The sequence below is a fragment of the Anolis sagrei genome, chromosome 2, assembly GCF_037176765.1.
Source record: "Anolis sagrei isolate rAnoSag1 chromosome 2, rAnoSag1.mat, whole genome shotgun sequence".
Classification (NCBI taxonomy): domain Eukaryota; kingdom Metazoa; phylum Chordata; class Lepidosauria; order Squamata; family Dactyloidae; genus Anolis; species Anolis sagrei.
The window spans coordinates 266,160,941-266,184,575 of NC_090022.1; the positions used below are offsets into that span (position 1 = coordinate 266,160,941).

General features: G+C 40.5%; 1 protein-coding gene across 3 annotated transcripts in view; it reads left to right on the top strand.

Annotated features, from left to right (window-relative positions):
• Nucleotides 1–23,635, top strand: part of CMYA5 (cardiomyopathy associated 5) — a 97,707-nt gene that overhangs the window by 55,797 nt on the left and 18,275 nt on the right. For 2 of the 3 annotated variants that reach the window (XM_060761608.2, XM_060761609.2), the window contains exons 7-9: nucleotides 3,417–3,566; nucleotides 7,573–7,719; nucleotides 11,916–12,063. In XM_060761608.2, coding sequence (XP_060617591.2) covers nucleotides 3,417–3,566; nucleotides 7,573–7,719; nucleotides 11,916–12,063 — 445 coding nt within the window. Of the gene's footprint in view, nucleotides 1–3,416; nucleotides 3,567–7,572; nucleotides 7,720–11,915; nucleotides 12,064–23,635 lie in introns of those variants that run through there. The other variant, XM_060761610.2, reaches the window with a different exon arrangement.

Below are 23,635 nucleotides of genomic sequence, written 5' to 3' on the forward strand. Positions count from 1 at the left end.
ATATAGCGATGTGGAAGAGGCCTTGAGGATGCTATGGTCCTGACTGGTTGGCTCTCTCTTTACTATTAAGTAAAGTGACAAATGTGACAAATACAAGATACTTCACTTAGGCAGAAAAAACGAAATGTAAAGATACAGAATGGGAGACGCCTGGCTCAAGATGTTGGAGTCCTCGTGGACAGCAAGTTGAACATGAGCCAACAATGTGATGTGGCAGCTAAAAAAGCCAATGGGATTTTGGCCTGCATAAATAGGAGTATAGTGGCTAGATCCAGGGAAATCCTGCTGCCCCTCTATTCGGACTTGGTCAGACCATGCCTGGAAAACTGTGTCCAATTAGGGGCACCACAACTGTAGGGAGATGTTGACAAGCTGGAATGTGCCCAGAGAAGGACGACTAAAATGATCAAGCATCTAGAGAACAAGCCCTACGAGGAGAAGCTTAAAGAGCTGGACATGTTCAGCCTGAAGAAGAGCAGCCTGAAAGGAGACACAATGTCCATGTATAAATATGTGAGGGGAAGTCATAGGGAGGAGGCAGCAAGCTTCTTTTCTGCTGCCCTGGAGACAAGGATACAGAACAATGGCTTCAAAGTACAAGAAAGGAACATGAGGAAGAACTTCCTAACTATGACAGCTGTTCAGCAGTGGAACTTTGTGTTGTGGAGGCCCCTTCTTTGGAGGCTTTTAAGCAGAGACTGGATGGACATCTGTCAGGGGTGCTTTGAATGTGATGTTTCTTGGCAGGGGGGTTGGACTGGATGGCCCACGAGGTCTCTTCCAACTCTATGATTCTATTATTCTATGATTCTAAGTATTTAAAGAAACAATGGGAGAGCCAAGAAGGAATTCCCTGTTTGTTATCTTGTTGTGCTTCTTTTCCATTCCATTGTCCTTGGGTTTTATACTCTGAAATAATGTCTGTGTCTCCTGTCTCAGTAAATACAGAAATAATCTAGTTTGTGTTTGATGAAGGGAAGGAAAAAATATTTTGAATGACAAGCAGCTATTTTCCTTAACAACAAGAAATGTGCAAATGTCAGCATTTGCTTTCTTTGTGCCACAGGAATTCACAATTGCTTCGGAAATGAACTGAAAAGAGGTGGGGGGAAGAAAGAGAGGTTTTTTCTCAGTAGATCTTAATACATCAAATGGAAATTCAGCCATGGTAGATCTGAAAAAGAGAAGATTTTGTTGTTGCTTTGCCTTATAATTTAACACTGAAATGTGTTGGTTTTTTAAATCCATCCTTTGAAGACATTCGCTTCTCATTAGTTCTGATTGTTGACTTGCTTAAAGAGAATGTATATAAATCAGATACTGATGCTATACCATCCCACAAAGCTTCTGAGTGGATCTCGTCTTTGGGAAGTCAAGATCCTAAGCAGTGAGGAGAGTAATGTTCTGTAGTACAGAAATCATACTTCTTCTGCAAACTAGTATCCTTAATTAATTACAATTCCTGGGAGACTTTGGGGGATGATCTACACCAAGAATTGCTTGCAGAACAAGTAGGGCAGAAACAGAAGGAGATGTGGGCATGCAACAAGCCCCACTATGGAACAATCTTTGTGTTCCTACACTCTTGGTTTCCATGGAGATTAAATCTGAAGATCTGAAAAGGTCCACATTTGACAGAATGCACTTACAAACCGCCCAGGATTTGTCTCATAGGGGTCCCTGATCTTGGAACTGTGTAGGTTCATCTGAAGGTGGTCACAAATTTCTTTTCAGACCTTTGGACTAAATAGCCAAAGTTCTTTGGGGCCACCAGATGGGCTGTGATGTTCAAGATGTGTCTGCATGGACTACCACACCCCCTCCCCCATACACACATACACCCCTTCCCCTGCCAATTCTGTCCTCTTAATGTTGCAGGTAAAGATGTGCATGAGGCCTAAAACTGCTATAATACAACACTCAAACACAGGGGAACTCCAGACAAGAAACAATCAGGAATACCTAATCACCTGTCAACAAAGGATTTTCCCAGGCAGTAACAAGCCACACATAAAAACAGTTAGGCCATCAAATGCTAATCAAGGTGGCCAATTGAAACATTCACACCTAGTTCCAACAGACAAGAGTTCTTTCTCCCATCTTGGACTTTCCACAAATATATAAACCCAGTTTTCCTAGTTTCCAATAGACCTCACAACAGACATCTGAGGAGGCCTGCCATCGATGCAGATGAAACGTTAGGAGAGAATGCTTCTAGAACATGGCCATACAGCCCAAAAAACCTACAACAATCCAGTGATTCCAGCCATGAAATCTTTCGACAATACATTGATATAATACTGATGATGGCCATGCTAGACAAACTGATGTGTAGCTACAAGATGGAAATCAAACTACACTTTGAAAAGTTCTAAAAATGATGCTTAAACTGGCCATTTTGATTGTGAATGAAAAAAGGAGCCATGTGAACAGGGGCCAGAACACAATCATTTCTTGGACTGGAGCCATACACCAGTTTTGTTCTGAAAATAATTCCAGATTGAATTTTTTTGGAAACATGCCATGTTATTGGTACAAGTGGTCCCTCAGATTGCTTCACTCATTGTGCTTTACTTAGAGGATTCTACAGCATTGGACATATGAGGCATAGTTATATCTGCAAGTGAGCCTCTGTAGCAACTGTGAGAGTGGTACTGGGATGAGATAATAGCAGAATTTGAACTGCTGGCACTTGAGGTGATCACCCCCCTCTCCCTAATGGATGGGACAGACTGATGGCAATGGCAATAAATTGTACTTTGTAAAAATGTTTAGGATGCAGCTCTTTGACTTTCAGAAACTATGTGTTGTTGAAGGCTTTCATGACCAGAATCACTGAGTTGCTGTGAGTTTTCAGGGCTGTATGGCCATGTATCAGAAGCATTCTCTCTTGAAGTTTCATTCACATCCATGGTAAGCATTCTCAGAGGTTGTGAGGTATATTGCAAACTAGACAAGGGAAGTTTATATATCTGTGGAAGAAAGAAAGAACTCTTGTCTGTTGGAAGCAAGTGTGAATGTTGCAATTAATCACTTTGATTAGCATTGAAAAGCCTTGCATCTTCAAGGCTTTTCTAGTTTCCTTGTCTAGTTTCCAATATACCTCACAACCTCTGATTATGCCTGCCATAGATGTGGGCAAAATGTCAGGAGAGAATGCTTCTGGACCATGGTCATACAGCCTGGAAAACTCACAGCAACCCAGTTTCAGAAACTAGTTTGCAAATTTAATTAGGAGAATGGCCAACCCATGTGCTGTTCACTACTGGTCCTAAAGATCAGTGTAAAGGTCCTAAGATCAGTGTAGTCTTCCAGGGTGGCTTTAAGGATAACTTGTTATAATGGCAAATGCCTGCTGGTACATGCAATCCTCAAGAGTAGCAACATAATGAATAATTGCTTCTCTTTTCTTTCAGTCCCACAGACACCAAAATTACAGCCTCAAGATCCGAACTCAGCCACAAGCACATCGATCACAGTGTACTGGACTGTGAATGAGGAGGATGTCATTGATTTCTTCCAAGTTTATTGTATGGAGGAGTACCCAGGAAGCAGAGAACAAAGCGGTGTGTGAATGATTTGGCCTTTGAGCCAAGGCAGGATGCTTGGAGTGGAGGGACAGAGGGCACAAAGAGCCCCGTGGGTTGCTCATTCATGGGTATTTTTTAAAGCTACCAAAAGCATAAGGAAAGAAAGATGTAGTGATAATGAGGTATAACTATAGTAAATACAGTAGTTATGTAGCACTTCAGATGGGAGGACTTTTCCATATATCGACATCTGGACAACATTCCGTGATTGATTCCTGTTTGTACTCCAGTTCCTGCAATTATTAACGCAAAATGTGATAGCTGACAATTTCTGTGTTATTGGGGTGGGGAATCTAATTCAGATTGTAGTCTGATCTTCAAAAGAGCTTTCTTGTGTGTGGAGAGAGGGTCAGCACTTTGGATAGCTTTTCGGAAGTACTATTTTCTCTTGTTCTAAACACTACTACAACAATTTCACAAACCGGTTCTAAAATGCTCTCTTCCTGTCCACCCATTGTCTCCTAGCAGCTTGTTTCAGATTTATCAGAATCAGGAATATATAGAAGTGCATGGGTGAAGTTGTAAAAGTTCAGGATTTATTTAGGAGGCAGTATGGGTGGAAGTGAGGAGGAAGTGCAGAGTAGGGCATGGGATTAGATGACTCTTGTAATCTCTTCCAAATTTATGACTCTATGATTTTATAAGGACATGGTAAAAACAAAATAAGTCTAAGAGATGGTGCCCTTTATTCTGCTGTCCAAACATCATGGAATCCAAAGCAGCACTAATAGAATTAGTAAGCTCCTTACCTGGTAGTAAGGACTGTAGAAATGAGTAAATATGTACAGAATCACCATCAGGAAACAATAATAAAACAAAAAGGGCAAATGAGAATATGAAAAATTAATGTTAGAAATAAAAGCTGTATATTTAAATTCAAAGAATTTTAATCTATTTATTTATTTCATGTCAAAAGCATTGCATAAATTAGTATAAAACCGATAAAAATAGAAGGAGCGCAGGTGGCTAAATATCTTTTGACCAAAAATGGGCAACAGCAACCGCATTGTCTGTAGCCTCCAACAATTCTTCCTCTGTACATGAGGCAGAGCATAGTGGACAAACATACAGATGTGAAATTGTCTGTTCAGCTCCACAGTCACATAAGGTGTGGGATTCGTTTAGGTAGTGCCATTTTGCCAGGTTGTCTTTTGATCTGCCCACTCCACTTCCGAGTCTGTTTAGGGACTTCCAAGTTGCCCATTCTTGGTTTGCCCCTGGAGGAACACCCTCACGGGGGGGGGGGGGGTGATCCAGTTGGGATTTCCTGGTTTAGCTGTCCAGAGGGACACCCTTGCTGTTGCTGGGGGGACACCAAGAGGAGTGGTACTTCTCATAAAGCTTTTCCTTGAGTTGAGTCTACTGGGAGGAGGCTGGTAGCCATGTAGTGGATGGCTTTCACAGTGTTCAACCTTATTTCTCTCACATTTAGCAGCAACTTCCTGTTGGACATTTATTTATTTATTTATTACGGTCGCTTATACCCCACCCTTCTCACCCCGGGGGGGGGGGGGACTCAGGGCGGCTTACACAAGCAAGGCACAGTTCAATGCCCACATTACATGACAACAAAAACATAACATCAGTTAACGACAGCAATTATAGCAGTGATGACAATTAACATAAGCAATAATTATTATCGACAAAACAACCATAAAACCCGTAAAAGCAATAAAAACAATAAAAGCAATACAAACCTCATTGCTGGTCAGCGTTTAACAGACTCATAGTTTAGGTTCTACTACCACACATTATCGGTCCTATCCGGTAATAGGACCACACATTATTGGTCCTATCAGGGCATTGGGGGGAGGGGGTGGAGAGGATGCCAGCTAGCTTGTAGAGTTTTATCAACAGGTGTAGGTATGCATTAGATATTAATCTATGCATTAGGTATTTTATCTGTGTGTATCCCATGCTATCTGATATTGAGAACTAAGCAGAGTCAGCCTGGTTACTACTTGGATGGGAGATTGACAACAAAAACCAGATGCAGTAGGCCAGTGGTTCTCAACCTGGGGTCCCCACATGTGTTTGGCCTGCAACTCCCAGAAATCCCAGTCAGTTTACCAGCTGTTAGGATTTCTGGGAGTTGAAGGTCAAAAACATCTGGGGATCCCAGGTTGAGAACCACTGCAGTAGGCTATATTTCAGGGAAATGAACTGGCAAAATCACCTCTGAGTATTCCTTTCCTAAACAAATTCTATGAAATTTATGGGGTAAGTGTAGGTCAATAGGAGACTTGAAAACACATGCTTCACCCACACACATAGAACCTTTAAGAAATGTATGATTTTGGAAGTGGCGTGCTTTTATAGGTCTGATGCATGTATATCTGTGAGGTGTCAGTGCATGATTTGAAACTTTCTAACTATAAATGTCCATAAATATAGATGCACAAGAACATTTTAGACAATGAGCATTTAGAGAAAGGGCTATAGTTCAGTGAGAGAACACATGCTTTGCATTCAAAATGTCCCTGGCAAAATCACAAGCATCTGCTGAGAAGGCAAAAGAAAGCTTCTTATCTGAAATCCCAAAGCATCATTGGCAGTTACTTTAGGCAGCACTGAGCCAGAAGGATCCATCACAAAGCTGGAAATCTTTCCTTTTTGACAACAATGTCTACCATCCCACAGTCAAAATGGCCACTAGCTGGAGGTTTTTGAACATTAGAATCCATAAAAGGCATCTTTTCACAGCTCTATTCAATGATCCATGTCAGTATAAGAGTGTTCCATATTTCTCTGCCATCACAGTTTTAAGATCTGCTCATTTCCCTTAAATGGTTTGCTAAAAATGAGAAAATGTGCACAGCCTATAGGCAAGATGTTGTCACATTAGTGACAGGGTCTGCCCACATAATAAATCCCACCATCTACTGCTTCATTTCTAAACTTAGTTCTAGCAAATTTGCCTCAGCACAGTACATGCGAATAAAATAAACGGCAATGCAGCAACTTTACTTCTTCCTTATGTTCTGAATCATGCCCTGGCTGATATAAGGGAAAGGAGCTTCAAGGTGACAAAGTCTGTTCCCATGGAACATATATATTATCTTTCTTTTATCTTCAAATATTTAATTGTGGGTGCAAACCAGTCATCATTCATGTCCTGTAATAAAGATTCCAGCAACAGGAGAACTATATCATTAAAAATTAATAGGTGTAATGATGACAGAGCTTGGAAAAGTTGCTGTTTGGACTAGTTGTATGACCCCCCCCCCCCAAATATTCTGATACTATCTAGGGAATTATCACCTTTGAAAGTAACTTTTCAATGCTCTAAATATTTTTCCAGGCTCTACATCTCTTTACTTCTCGAGGTCCCAATTTTTTTCATGTCAGGAGCGATTTGAGAAACTATAAGTTGCTTCTGGTGTGAGAGAATTGGCCATCTGCAAGGACGTTGCCCAGGGGATACACTGATATTTTTACCATCCTGAGGGAGGTTTCTCTCATGTCCCCACATGAGAAGCTGGAGCTAACAGACAGGAGCTCACCCAACTCCCCGGATTCAAACTGCTGACCTTTCAATCAGCAGTTCTGCTGGCATAAGGGTTTAACCCATTGCACCACTGGAGGCTCCAGTTCCCAAATAACTCTATGTAGTTAAATATTTTACATTTTCCAGCTAAGTATTTATAACCGTTTTCAAAGAATTCTGGAAAGAGGATAGACTGATGATTGGCCCTTTTCTACCTTGCTGCTTGCTGCTTAGATATGGCATATTATCCAGCTTTTTATATTGTTTCAATGTTTTTATTGTAATAGTTGTTGTTCCTTTATTTACGTTTGATTTATATTCTTTCCAAAAATGCCCAGGGCAATACACAACATGAGTGTAAAGTGTAGTTTATCCGTAATTAAAAATGGCAAGAGAACTGAAGTAAAAAGTAAAGAAACAATTATTTAAGGCCATTTCTCACTACTTCCGTTATGCATGGTTTTTTGTTTTGTTTTGTTTTGTTGCTGGGTGTAGGTTTGGTCGAAGAATATCGTGTCATTGTGAAGGAGAGCAACTGCATTTTGGAAGACTTGGAGCCTGGTCACAGTTACAGTGTGTGGGTTATGGCTGTGAACTACACAGGATGTAGCTTTCCTACTGACAAATCCACATTTAGAACTGGTAAGCAGCTTGGACTTATGGAGGCATTTCCCCCTTCCCCTTTTACTTACACTGTTTATGTGTGGGATATGTGCACACGCAAAAGAGATATAATGGAAAGAATGGGGGCAATGAGTTCTACTAGGATGTGCTCTGTGATGGCATTCAGATGACTCCAAAGACCGGATAATTTTATGTGTTGCTTGTTGAGTTGGTTCATACATATATCTAAGACATTAGGAATGTGCAGCATCACTGACAGGCTTTTCCTTTTGCTGAAAGAATGGGAAATCACAAAACCCTAAACTGACATTACTTCGCCGATCCCTCGTTCTCCAAGTATGATGGCCTTCCAAGTGCAGTGTCTTGGCGGTGGGTACATAGGTGACTGTGGAGCCCATTCTTATCCACATGTTCTTTCACAGTGAGGACATTGGTTTCCAGGTGGAAGGTGGTCCTGGTCAGGGTTGACTTGATGTGCCTTTCTCTTGGCACGTTTCTCCTTTTCACCCTCCATTTGTGCCTGTTTGAATTCTGCAGCACTGCTGGTTACAGCTGATCTCCAGTTAGGATGCTCAAGGGTCAGGGCTTCCCCGTTCTCAGTGTCTATGTCATAGTTTTAAGCTTTAAGCACATCTTTAAATCTCTTTTCCTGTCCACCAACATTCTGTTTTTTGTTCTTGAGTTGGGAGTATAGTAACTGCTTTGAGAGATGGTGATCAGGCATTCGGACAACCTGACCAGTCCAGCGGAGTTGATGACATATGAGCATCACTTCAGTGCTGGTGGTCTTTGCATCTTCCAGCTAAGTGAAGAACAAGCACCTTGGTATCCCTACAGATGTCCCAATTCTCAAACACTCTCTGTTTCATTTGGAAAAATTCTGCACTTGCACAGCTCGAGCGGTGTTGTATTTCAGTATCAATGTTGACTTTTGTGGAGAGTGCCGCATCACTGACAGGCTTTTCCTTTCAGTGCTAGAATGGGAAATTAAGCAGTTCTATATGCTTATTTGGATATAGAAATTACAATTTCAATACCCTTCACACCATCACCAAACAGGCACAGAAGAATAATAGAATCATAGAGTTGGAAAAGACAAGGGGCATCTAGTTGAACTCTCTGCAATGCAGGAACACTCAATCAAAGCATTCCTGAAAGATGGCCATCCAGCCCCCAGAGAAGGAGACTCCATCACATTCTGGGGCAGCATATTCTGCTGTTGAACAGATTCAATCATCAGGAAGTTCTTCGTAATGTTTAGGTGGAATCACTTGTGTTGTAGTTTGAATCCATTGCTCTGTGTCTCAGTCTCTGGAGCAGCAGAAAACAAAGCTGTCTCTTTCCTCAATATGACATCCTTTCAGATATTTAAACATAGCTATCCTGTCTCCGCTTAACTGTCTTTTCTCTAAGCTAAACAAGTGGGCTTATGGAAACAATATATGCCCTTAAGCTTACCTGCATACAGTGGATGATCTGCATGGTTACAATGTGTGTAAGTGCATTTGTTGCACTGGCACGGGGGTTCATTTTACTTCACTTATTTTAAGTGACCTCAAAACTTGCAAAAACAAATATTTGATTCGATGCAACAAAGTAAGGAGAAATTTAAGACAGTCCACTAATGATACTTCTCTTTTTCGGTATTAAAAATTAAACAAGGACAAAGGTAAAGCCGGTTGTCCTTCCTAATTCTGCTTGTGAATCTTTAGAGCTTGGAATACAAATTCCACAGCTAATTCGGTTATATAAGATTATGTCTTCATGTCTAGTCTGGCCATCTGCCATTCTAAAGCCCTTCTTGGAAGGGAGCAATACAAAGACAAATAAGACAGGCTCTTTTCAGAACTTAGAAAAGTTAGTGTTTTGGATTACAACTGCCAGATTTCCCAGTGAACATGGCCACCAAAAACCCAAAAGCCCCTGGTTGTCCTGGCTGGGAGATTCTGGAAATTGTTGTTCAGAAAGCATCTTTTTCTTCATCTTTTCCTTCATCTCTATGACTATTACATGAGTGATAGTGAACCCTACAGCCCTGTCTCGCCCACCATTGGAGAGAAGAAAAGAAAGAGATCCACTTATTTCTGTTTTGGTCTTGCCTACTTTGTCCCACTCCATCCTTTCCCACCATCCCTTGTCCACTTTCACAAACATATCAATAGTTATGAGTAAAGGCACATTAAAAAAATGTGCACTTATAAGAAGATATCAGAATTCCTCAAGTTGCCCAGCAAACTGCTCCATTACTCTCATGAGGTCCACCTTGACTACTTAAACTTCAAATGATTTTGATCAGGCATTAGCTCCTGTTGAAGCCAGTCAACAGGATGCCTTGCCACTTCTTGAAAATGGGACAGAATGAAGCTTCTCCGTATTCAATTTCTATGTTGCCCATAATGTGATGTCCATGTATATAGTCACCTCTTTGACTGCTTGAATGTGTTTATGATGTTGGCCCTACAAAACCATCAGTTACTCTCCTATATAATTTCTCAATTCTAGATCAATTTTTCCTACATTCTCTCATTCTGTTCTGTTTTCTGGTTTGTTTTTGTTTTTGCTTTTTTTTCTGTTTTGCTTTTTTGCATTTCAATCATTTATGAATAGCAAGCCCTGTTTGGGTGTGTGATCAGTTTCCTTCTTGACTCCAGACAGAATATTTCAATTTCTTTGTCTTCTGCCTTTGTAGTTGGATTATGAATATATTGACATGTTTTCCTTGAAATCCAATTATTCACTTAGGAGAATTTGCATCTACTGTTTTTGCTACATCTTTCCTCACTGTCAAGCAATTTCTTCTTAGATTTTCATTTCCTACTAAAATATTGTATAATGTCCCAATCCTGTCCTTTTTAGTTTGCTCATCGCAAGTATTGCAATGTTTATATGTTCCATTTCATGTTTTGCTATGTCTAGCTTCCCCTTATTCACGTATCCCGCATTCCATGTTCCTATAATATTTCTTGTGCAACTTAGAACTTTCCTTTCACATCTGAGGCATGTCAAAAGCTGAACAGCCTTTCGGCTTGAGTCCAATTGCATCATTAGCCACATCACTACTCATAGTTGTTTTTCTCTACTCAAGCAGCTCCTTGAGTGCATTCTGACCTGGGAATGTCATCTTCTGGCATTATCTCTTGTTTTATTTTGGGTTGTCTCATCCTAGGGCTTATGTAATAAAAGACATTCAAAGTGGACTTACTGTATCTCCTTTTGCACAGTACTACCAGATCTTAGCTATGGTGCTGTTACCGTTGCCTCTGAGATATCCTTCACCAATGCCCTGCTACTGTTGCTGTTGCTCAGTAGTGGTTTAATGCATTTAATTTGGATCTTCACCAAAAGTCTAGCAGACATGGAAAACTCTTTCAGGAACACTACTGCCATTAACATAGCCTCTACCTTTGCAAGAGTATGCAGTCCCATCAACATAGAAAGGTAGTATTGTAGTGTGAGACTCTATGAGACCAGGGTTCATATTCCTGCTTGGCCATGGAAACTCACTGGGTGAAACTCTCTTAGCCCCAGAGAAAGGCAATGGCAGCATTTCTTAACAAGATAACCATTTGATGGGTATGTTTTAGAGACATAACTGTCAAAAATGACTTGAAGCCATACAACAAGGAAAAACAGAGATAAAACATTGGTTGCTGAATAAAAAACGATTAATAAGGATGTTTAGAGCCCCCGGTGGTGCAGTGGGTTAAACCGCTGAGCTGCTGAACTTGCTGACTGAAAGGTCAGTGGTTTGAATCCAGGGAGTGGGGTGAACTCCTGCTGTTAGCCCCAGCTTCTGCCAACCTAGTAGTTCAAAAATATGCAAATATGAGTAGATCAATAGGTACCACTACGGCAGGAAGGTAATGGTGCTCCTTGCAGTCATGCCGGCCACATCACCTTGGAGGCATCTACGGACAATGCCGGCTCTTCGGCTTAGACATGGAGATGAGCAACAATCCCCAGATTTGGACATGACTGGACTTAATGTCAGGGGAAAACCTTTACCTTAAGAAGGATGCTTAGGTGCTTTATAGAATTGTTGTAATGGCACATACGAATGGACATTAAAAGTCCTGGAAATAATTTTCTCTCAAGCTACTGCACATTCATGATCTAATTATTATCACAAAGATATTGTCAGTCATTCTATCATGGACGCACAGAAGCCACCCTCTCTTCTTTGCAGTATAGCTAATGTGCCTTTGTATTCCCAGCTCCCCGAACACCAGTTATAAAGGCAGAAGAATGCACTGTCTGTTGGAATACAGCTACCATTCGATGGAGCAGCAGCAATCCAGAAGCGACAGACTCTTTCATGCTGGAATACTGCAGACAGTATTCTCCTGAAGGAGAAGGTCTCAGGTCAGTCCCCTACGTGTTGGAACACAGATAAACTGGGATGGAAGCGAAAATGAGTTTCCCTGAGTCGGGATTATTTCGAGGAAAGATTATTCTGTTTGTCTTGATCTCCCTAAAGAAGAAATCAGCTTTGGTATAGTGATTAACATTTGTGCCAGATGCTTATCTCTAAGAATATACTTTTGTTTTAAAAAAATCAGAAATATCTTTAATTTGTACACAGAGTTGAGGTGAAATCTCAAAGCCTTACTTGGGTGCCTTCCAACCCATCTGTAGCAGAATTAAATGTATGGGGCCTTAGGCCAATCATTCCACATCGATGTCCCATGAACTCTGCCTTTTCTCCAGCTGCGTTTGTACACAAAAATGGATAGAGCAAGCCTCAATGCAGTAATTCTGCTCACTGCGTCAGATCCTTGAGTATTTTTATTCTACACTGCCCCTCTGCCCCTGGCTATTTCATCAAAATGTGGGGTATAAATGTGATAAATACATCTGAGTTTCATGCTAGATAGGTAGTTATTTATTTGTGCAATTTTGTTATTTATGAGCTGTTTTTACGTGAATTATTTTAGACAACTCCTCTTCTTTCTTCTTGTGAGGTACCCTCCAGCCAAATCTAATTTATAGCAACCCTGTTGTAAGAGATTTTTTTTTTAAAAAAACTATTTAGTTTGTCTTTCCCTTCCTCTTAGGTTGAGGTCGCATCCACACTGCAGAATTATAGCAGTTGGACTTCCATGGCAGAATGCTATGGAATTCTGGGATTTGTAGTTTTGTGAGATATTTACTCTTCTCTGTCAGAGAGCTCTGATGTCATTGGATGGAGCCATGGCAGTTCAAATAGTGCTTAGGGAGGGGATTTTAAACTGCTCAGCCTACAAATGCAAACCCCAGAGTTCTGCATGAGGCAGAAACCGAATTTAAATTGGATCCATGCTCTAGTGTGATAAGGCTGTAATTTTGGTCACCCATTATGTTTCCATGACTGAGTGTGGATTTGAACTCTACTTTCCTGGAGTCCTTGACCAATGGTCAAACCACTGCACTACTCTGGCTCTTGGTGGAGTGATTCAAATTCTATTCAATTGCCAAAAAACTTACCATCAAAACAATTACACTGCTAGAACAGTTATTAGAATGTATAGATCAGAGAATGTTTATCTTGAAAAGAAAAGTCATCAACAAAAAATAAGTAGCATCTGTCAATAGATTACTAATCTCAGATAAAAGTGCATTCCATAGAATGGAAGACAATTGCCTGGAAGCCTCTAGAGCTGATGATGTTCATGGAACCCTTTCCAAAGGTCCTCAGCAATTGAAGAGGTTGAAAAGTGAGATGTGTCCTTAGATATCCAGGGATCTTTGTCTCCAACACAGAATGCACCTGCCTAACTTGTGATGAAAGAAGTTCTTCCACAGAGATATGAAACATGTTTCCCAAATGATGGTGGACTTCAAGTTCTGGTAGCCTTAGCTAGTATAGCCAATAGTAATAGATGTTGAGCAGTGGTTCTCAACCTGTGGATTCCCAGATGTTTTGACCTTCAACTCCCAGAAATCCTAAGAGCAGGTAAACTGGCTGGGATTTCTGGGAGTTGTAGGCCAAAACACCTGGGAGACCCACAGGTTGAGAACTACTGATGTTGAGAGATGCAACCCAACATGCAACCCAACAACATCTGGAGCACCCCATGATTTCTACTTCTGATTCTGAGTTTAGCAGTCCAGTCTTGGAGGAAGTATAGTGATGCTCTTCCCTATACTTAGCCTGCTTAGGAGGGAATAGTGGACAAGGCAAAATGTTTTTATTTTGTATTAACCTCCTCTGTAATTTGGTGGAACTTGAGTAATGTCAGACTCCATCTCTGGAGACCAAATCCCCACTCAGCCATAGAAGCCCACCTTGAGCAAAACATACTCTCTCAGCCTCAGAGGAAGGCAATTCCCTTCTGAACAAATCTTACCAACAAGCACCTTTGATAGGCTCTCCTTAAGGTCACCGTAAGTCAGAAATGACCTGAAGGCACACAACAACCACAGCTCTGTAGTTTGCTCAACGTTTTGGTTTATCTGAACCTGAGAACAACTTGCTTGTCCTGTTTCTTGATTTTCCCTTTGGCTCCTTTGTGTTCTGTTTTGTTGGCAAATGCAACCTTGTTAAAGGGACAAAGGCTAATGCACATTGGCTTCCCTCCCAGGCTTTGTGCCACTCTTGGAAAAGGAAAAATGAGGCAGCTACTAAGGACTGGGCCAATTCATTAGTTGCAGGCAGGGACAGAACAATGCTGTGGTTCAAAAGAGCTTTTCTGAAACTACATCAGTGGCTGTATATTTAATCTTGCAAACATTACAGTTTTTAAAAAAACCAGTTTTGCGATTGCTCTGTGGGATTAAACCATTCTACTCTTGCTGCTATGGAGAACTGCCATGCAAGGGAAATAACAGCAGCTTTTCCCAGCCTTGTGTCCTCCAGATGTATAATCCAACTACATCTCCCATTTTGCTCAGCCTATGGGGATGATGGTTGTCTGACATTCCTGGACTGCATCTGTTTGGGTGAGGTTGAAACTGTGTTTTCCCTGACAGACAAATTGCCAATGTGACTAATTTATTTTGAGCAAGTTGCTGACTGACTCGCACAGTCAGTTCTCCATGTGTTTGCACAATCTACAGAAATGAAAATAAATGATACTTGGTTTTTAATCCCATGAATCCACCTTAAAAGAAACAGGGAGTCTTTTATCTTTTTTACTGGTACAGATGTAAGCGGAAGGCATGCAATATTCTAATTCCCCATTCCTAGGCCTTATTTAGTGCAACATTTCTGGCTCCCTCTCAGCCCCATATCTGCTCACATTCCTTACTCACACTATTGGAGAAGCATAATAATGTTTTAAACTATTTGACAATTAACTGTTATTTTTAAGTACCAAAAGAACTTGCATCTACACTATAGAAATAATTCGTTTGATAGCACGTTAACTGCCATGGATTGATGCTATGGAATCCTTGGAGTTGTAGCTTTACAAGATCTTTAACCTTCTCTGCCAAAGAGTGCTGGTGCTTCACCAAATTCCAAATTCTAGGATTCCTGGTAATAGAGCCATGGCAGTTGAAATGCTGTAAACCTCATAATTTCTACAGGTTAGATCAGGTATGGGCAAACTTCGGCCCTCCAGGTGTTTTGGACTTCAACTCCTACAATTCCTAACACCCGGTTAGATGCACCCTTACTTTACCCTAAAACCAGCATATAATCGGAGCCCCCGGTGGCACAATGGGTTAAACCGTTCTGCCAGCAGGACTGAAGACCAATAGGTCAGAGGTTTGAATTCAGGGAGAGTGCGGATGAGCTCCCTCTGTCAGCTCTAGCTCCACATATGGGGACAGGAGAAAAGCCTCCCACAAGGATAGTAAAACATCAAAACATCTGGGCATCCCCAGGGCAACGTCCTTGCAGATGGCCAATTCTCTCACACCAGAAGCGACTTGGAGTTTCACAAGTCACACCTGACACACACAAAAAATATAACGGATCTGCCAAAGTTTGCTTGAAGAAATCAGGCACACAATCAGCAATGATTGGAAGTAACCTTTAAAGCCCTAAATAAAAATACTGTGTAAAATAGATACTTGCTGGCCTGAACCAACAACTAGTAGGAATTATGTATTGTCCGTCAGACTGTATGATATCATGTGATTGTGAGTATGAATGGTGTGTATTCTTTGTGTGTATGTGTGTTAGTAGTTTAGCCATTCTTGCTGTTGTCATACAATTCCTGTTGAAGATGGGGAATTCTTTGGCAGCAATCATGATATCAGTACAAATAAAATATTTTATAAAATAAAATAGAATTAAAATAAAATAGAATTAAATAGAATTAAATAGACTCCACAATCATTCTTTAAAGGGTTGAACATACTTGCCAGCTGATTTAGATTCCATCATCAATAATGACTTTAAACTGTGAATCTTTTAATACTGTTTATGTTTAATTCTGTTTTAATATTTGTATATTTGTGTATTTGTATATTTTAAATGTTGTGCTAACTTTTTATGTTAAGCTGCATTGAGTTCCCTTTGGGGAACATAAAGCAGTGTATAAATAAATGTAACAACCACCACCACCACCACCACAACAACAACAATAATAATAAACTGCCATTGTGAAACTGCTTTATTAGAACTGTCCTAAATCAAAGCATCAGATACCTTAAAATGGAAGTGAAAGTTCCAGTCTCCCTTAGGGCACATCACAAAAAAGAAAAGGAGAGGAGAGGAAAGGAAATGAGGCAGTATACAAGCTTTGCTCAGAACCCAAGCCTTGGAAGGCCCTTTTGGACTATAAGATCCAGAATCCACACCAAGCCATACTGACTAATGGTTTCCAGAAGTTGTAGTCATAAAAAATAATGCTTCCAACAGCTCTACCTGCAGTGTTAATCCATAAATTAACATAGATATGGGAATGTGGTTTGGGGGTTGGTCCTGTTCGGCTGTTGGCACTGACACTGATCGCCCAAGCACTCCCCACTTTGAAACAGCCAAGAAATACCCTTTCCAGGTGCTGCCAAAGATAACTGGAAATGGCAGAAATAGATTCCTGTAATCAAAATGGCAATGGGACTTCCAGGGCTCCGAGGCATCAAAAAGCAGCAAGGGCTTCAGGATCTGGAGTAAGCCCCATCCAGGTTTATTGTTTCATGTAAACAAAGTCTTTAAAGTAATTAAGTGTTCTCATACATGTGAATACAGTTCAATACCACTTCAACTGCCATGACTCAATGACAATTGTAGTTTTACAAAGTCTTTAGCAATTTCTGCCAAACAGTGTTGGTATGCCACCAAACTACAAATTCCATAACATTGAGCCATGGCAATTAAAGTGGTGTTGAGCTTCATTAATTCTACAGTACAAATGAAGGGTAGCACTTTCTTCCCAAACGGCTGGAATAAGATGGAGTGAAATGGTGAAAGATGAATCTTATACTCTTGTTTTATGAATGAAGGGAGACAGACATTTCCCTCTTGAATATTGAAGTTAAATCCACACACCCTTTGTTCTGGCCACATCTGCTGTGTTTATTATAGTGCCACGTAGCTACAGCTCTGTCCACTCAAAACAGCTTACAACAGCAAAACTGCAGACTCTAAAATGATTGCTGCGGAAACACTTTTGTCTCTGTCTGTGATCAGAATGAAGAAGCAAGTGAGTCTTGAACCTGAATGGAATTCCAGATATACTAATGCTGCTCTGTTTGCTCATTTTGATTTATTCAAATATTAAAAATAACCCGGCTTCTATCCTGTGAACCAGAATGGTGCAGTACAGTAGTTTAAGTGTTGGATTACAACTCTGGAGACTGATGCTGCATCTACACTGCCGTATAATGCAGTTTGAACTGCATTATATGCACAGTATGGACCCATATAATGCAGTTCAAACTACATAATTTGGCACTGTAGATCCAGCCCAAGGTTTGAAATCCCATTTGACCATGTCACATTATCTCAGAGCTCTTCCACACAGCCCTATATCAGAGAACATCAAGAGAGAAAATCCCACATTGTCTGAGTGTGGATTCAGATAACCCAGTTCAAAGCAAATATTGTGGGATTTTCTGCCTTGATATTCTGGGATATGGGGCTCTGTGGAAGGGCCCTAGGCATCAGAAAAAGGCAAAGACTTGTCCCCTCTGAATAAATCCTGCTGAAAAAACCCCAGGATTCTGTCCCCATAGGTTGCCATAAACAGGAAATGAATTTATATCACACTTTACTCTTATATGGGACCCAAAAGTATGTAGTACATATCACCCTTTCCCCTCTCTGTTTGCCTTCAGTTCTGCTATATCCCATGATTGCCACATCTGTAACCCAAGTGTTCTTTTTCTCAACTGCATTTATGTCTGGAACATCATGTTCTAGTGGTTCATCAGCTGGAATATCAAAGTTCCATAATGATTTTTGCATCATTGTTTTTGACATGACAAAGTATCATTGCAGGCACTGTTTTCATGGTGCTTCTTACATTCGTTCTAAGTAATCTTACCACACTCAATAATAAGGTGGTTAATACTTGTTGCCGCGGCTATTTTTTTAAGATTGTTTAGTTCAAAATTGACGTTAATTAAAATTTTAATCAATTGTGCAGATTTTTAATAGATTAATTAATCACATTATTAATAATCAAATAAGAAGTGAAGTTATTTGCTTCTCTCTTTCTGCTCCTGTCAATCCAGTTGCCTTTTTAAAAACATCTGCTAATTCCATCTGTGTGACAAGCCCCCTTTCCCAAATCTATCTACCCCCTCCTTTGACAGTAGTGACATTCAGTTGTCTTGTACCATTTTACCTGAACTAGTTGTTAAAATTGTGCAAAGATGTCGAGATTAAGGATTTTAAAAAGGGATCTGGAGTAATGAAGGAGAGGAGGCGGAAGAGATTAGAGTACGCAAGGCGATGTAGAGGTAAGAAGATCAGAGAAGAGGAAAGGACTGGACCATGCAGAACTACGAGGAAGAGCCATGCAGGGACATGGATGCCCCAAAAACCCACTGTCCATTGAGACTGGAGGGATGCATTTACCTATGAAGACAAAAATTAGAACTGGTTATTAATTATTTTGAATGATATAACTGATTTTAGAATAATATCTTTTCAGTTGACAGGGCACTCAGATTTCCCCTTCACTCACGCCTTACCCACAGCAACCAAATAGTTTTATGGATCTAAAACATCCATGTAGGTTCCTTGTTTCTGCATCAGATTTCTAATGGACATCCAGCCTCAAACTGGGTTCCAAACTTCAGGCTGGGCACCTTTTTCTTCTTTTCATTCAGACTTGAGGCTCAGACTAGACAACATGTTTACTGCATATTCTCCCCCAAGAAGTGAAAGTTTGTCATCAAACATGATATCCCCAAAGGGGGGGGGGGGTCATGAGGGGGTATCAGAGGGGCCACCAAGGACCATCAGAAAACACAGTATTTTATGTTGGTCATGGAAGTAGTGTGTGGGAAGTTTGGCTCAATTCTATCATTGGTGGGGTTCAGAATGTTCTTTGATTGTAGATGAACTATACACCCAGCAACTACAACTCCCAAATGTCAAGGTCTATTTCTCCCAAACGGCACCAGTGTTCACATTTGGGCATATTGAGTATTTGTGCCAAGTTTAGTCCAGATCCATCATTGTTTGAGTCCACAGTGCTCTCTGGATGTAGGTGAATTACAACTCCAAAACTCAAGGTCAGTGCCCACCAAACCCTTCCAGTATTTTGTGTTGGTCATGGGAGTTCTGTGTGTCAAGTTTGGTTCAATTCCACTGTTGGTGGGGTTCAGAATGTTCTTTGATTGTAGGTGAATGATAAATCCCAGCAACTACAACTCCCAAAAGATAAAATCAATCTCCCCCAACCCCATTAGGATTCAAATTTGTGCCAAATTTGGTCCAATGAATAAAAATACATCCTGCATGTCAGATATTTACATGATGATTCATAACAGTAGGAAAATTACACTTATGAAATAGCAACGAAAATAATTTTATGGTTGAGGGTCACCACCACTTGAGGAACTGCATTAAGGGGTCGCAGCATTAAGAAGGTTGAGAAACACTGTCTTAAAGTGATGAACCAAAATGGTCTGATTCTGTACTACGATTGCTGTTTTAACAATTTATTTTAATTGCTGTTTTTAATTGTAATTGTTATTTTTTCAAATCTGTTTGTTTGTTGGGCATCGACTTGTTGCCAATTGTGAGGTTGCCCTGAGTCCCCTTCAGAGTGAAAAGGGCAAGGTACAAGTATGGGAAATAAAATAAATAAATAAATAAGATAATGGGCTTGAGAGATTCTTGTTTAGGAGGAGAAAACATTTTTGTAAGCATCAAATCCCTTTGTCTCTTTCATTCATCTGCCCTCTGCGTTTTATCAAAAGCACTTGTAACAAAGCCCGAGTGTAAAATCTAAAGGAAACATGTTGAAACACAGCCAGGATTCGTCACGCTTTTCTAGTACAATGAAGCTATTCTATTTCCAGCAACACTGGAAGCGTGTCGCTGTATTTTATAGAGTCCAATGTGTAGATCATCCATAACATTCAGCATATTTTTTTAAAGAATGAGTTCTCTCCCCTTTCTTCTAAGATGGGGATAACATGGTTCAACAATTTGTGATCATTTAAGAAATATTACACACCCAAGCAGATCAGAGGGAATGTGAAATGAACCAGCCATTTGTGCCCTTTGTGCCATGATCAATATTTTAGCATTACATGATCGAAACTCTTTTCTTACTGTTGTTATAGTTACCCTAGCTAAAAGCTTAGCAAGTGTGAGAGTATTTTTTAGTAGAGAAATAAGTAGGGGAAGCAGTTAAATACATTCTCTATACACATCCTCCTTCTGTAGGCTATTCCTGCTCTGTACTCTCTTGTTAATTATGAACGTTGTCATGCCATGGACACAGTGAAACAGATAGTCATGTCTTCTACTTTATAGGAGACCATCTTATCAGTCTCTCATGCAAGAAAAAAGGAATGGGGGCCCTTAAGTAGCTTTTTCAAACTGCACAATTATAGCACTATAATTCCCCATCACCTGTTCTGATCCATCTTTGTACATTTTCATTTAGAAACTGGTTGCTTTATTTAGTAGTCAACCAGATTCATAGATGATGTTTCCCAAGTTTTCTTCTCAGAAAGAGCTTTATTTGAGCTTTTTTCTTGGGCATGCTGCCCAGCCTTAATGCCCACCTTTCAGATATGTATCATATACAAGACGTTGCCCTCTGTTATCACCTCACACCAGTTATCCTTTTAAATAGAGATTCTCAACATTTCTTGGAGTTTATAGATCCTTTTGGGAGAATTTACCCTACCAATTTTTAAATTTTCACATACTTCTATGTACCTTATTTTGGAGTGGTTCCACTTCACTTCTTGATTTATGGACACTAGACACTGTCGGAATGTTTTATCTGTTTTTATTATTTGCTGGTAAGTCGGTTTTGAGTTATACTGGCCCTCTTAACAAGAGATTGGAGTCCCCGTGGCGCAGTGGGTTAAACCCTTGTACTGGCAGGACTGCTAACCAAAAGGTCGGCGATTCGAATCTGAGGAGTGGGGTTCACTCCCATCTGTCAGCACCAGCTTCTCATGCGGGAACATGAGAGAAGCCTCCATCAGGATGGTAAAACATCCTAGCATCCCCTGGGCAATGTCATTTCAGAAGGCCAATTCTCTTACACCAGAAGCGACTTGCAGTTTCTCAGTTCGCTCCTGACACCAAAAAACCCTCAAGAGATCAGTAATAATAAATAGATAATAAAACTTTATTTATACCCCGCTCCATCTCCCCCAGGGGACTCGGTGTGGCTTACATGAGGCCATGCCCATCAGTACAGTACACACATATAACACAAAAACATAACAAAACCAAAAAATAAAATACATAAAATGCAAAACCAATATAATAAGCAACACAACAATATATAATCAAGCATTAAAACACAGAAGATTTCACTGGGCAGGGCCGGATTCAAGGATAAAATTGTCACCAGCAGCTTTGCCAACGTAGAGCTGTCGTTTCTTTGCTTGGATCGTTTCCCTGTAGTGACACCTTTAGTTTCTCCTGCCAACATTTACTTTGCCAAATGTTATCGGTTTTTCCAGTGAGTCATGTCATCTCATATATCCAAAATATGATGGTCCTAATTTAGTTATTTTGGCTTACATCAAATGTTCTCATTTGATTTGTTTTTGGATTATCAAATGAATTGCAGTCAGCCCTTCACATTTGCTGGGGTTAGGTATGCAAGATGCTCATGAAACTGGAAAAACTGAATAAAAATATCTAATTTTTTCCCTTGGGGAAAGCCTCTCTGGGAATCACTAGATCTCCCAGCATGACTCTGTAGCAGGCATGGGCCAACTTGAACCCTCCAGGTGTTTTGAACTTCAACTCCCACAATTCCTAACAGCCTTAGGCCCCTTCAGGAAGGAACTATGGGAATTGAAGTCCAAAACACCTGGAGAGCCAGCATCCATCAGGAGTTAAACATAGATTCACATTGGATTACACCTACAAATGCCCAGAATAGTGATCTTTCTAAAGCCCTTTCTATACTGCTTTGAACTGGATTATATGACACTGTAGACTCAAATAATCCAGTTCAAAACTGGATTATAGAGCAGTGTTAGAAGGGGCCTAAGAATCTCTAGATCCCCCAATGCAACTCTTTAGAATCATGCTGGAAGATGTCAAGATTCCTAGAAAGACTACTCTAATCAAATCTGTGAATAATAAAAATCCACAAAGTGAAACCCACAAATTTGGAGGACCAAATTTTATAATTAATTAATTAATTATAGCCAGCTAGATAGCCACTAACTAAATTAGTAGTTTTCTATTGGGCCTTTTTCCGTCATTGAGTAAATGACTACCAGTCATCACATATCTGTGTACTAAGCCTTTGCTGATGAGTGTAGGTTTCCTCCACAGATAGCTTGCATCCAAAAAATGGTTTTTGATGACATTGTATATAAATTCCTGTTATGAGGTAGGAGCTGCATCACCAAAGCTATTACTCACTTCAAGCATTTATGCTCCAGCTGCTCCTTTTAGGGGAATGTAGGCATCCAGGGTGGTTATAATGATCTGAACTGAACTCAGACAGTTTTGCTACAGGTTGTTCTAGTGTAGGAGGTAGGCAGCATTTCACTGCTTCTGTTCATAATGAGCACCAATGTGTTTTCTGGCCCCCGCCGCATGTGCTGGCACTGCCTTGGAGATATGGAACTTCCAGCATTTATTATGGGAAAATATTGTGTATGTGTGGATGGTGTGTAGGAGGACACTGATATCAGAGTGCCAAGCCCTACACACACATGTGTTGCTCTAGTCTTTTTATTAAGGCCGCTATGAGTATTTATATAGTGTTGTTAGGTACCCCAGAGTAAGGACCTCTAATACAGCCAATGGGTTTTATTCTGTGCCTTCATGGAATCAAAGAATTATAGTTGGAAGGGGCCTCATGAGAGTCCAATGTGTGGAAAGTCTGTCCTATGAGTTTTCTTGGCATGATTCAATTTGCCATTACCTTCCCCTTAGACTGAGAAAGTGTTACTTATCCAAGTTCACTCAGGGTGCATCTATGCTGTAAAACTAATTCAGTTTGACACCACTTTACCTGCCAGAGCTCAATACTATGGAATCCTGGGATTAGTAGTTTGATGTTTTTGGTCATGTCAGGAGCAACTTGAGAAACTGCAAGTCGCTTCTGGTTTGAGAGAATTGACATTGCCCAGGGGATGCCCAGATGTTTTGATGTGTTACCATCCTTGTAGGAGGCTTCTCTCATGTCCCCACATGGGGAGCTGAAGCTGATAGAGGGAGCTCATCCACACTCTCCCCGGATTCAAACCTGCGACCTGTCGGTGTTCAGTCCTGCTGGCACAAGGGTTTAACCCACTGCACCACCCACTGTAGTTTGGTGTGGCACCTGTAATCTTTGACAAAGAAGTCTAAATCCACACCTCCCATTATTTCATAGCATTAAAGATGGTTAAA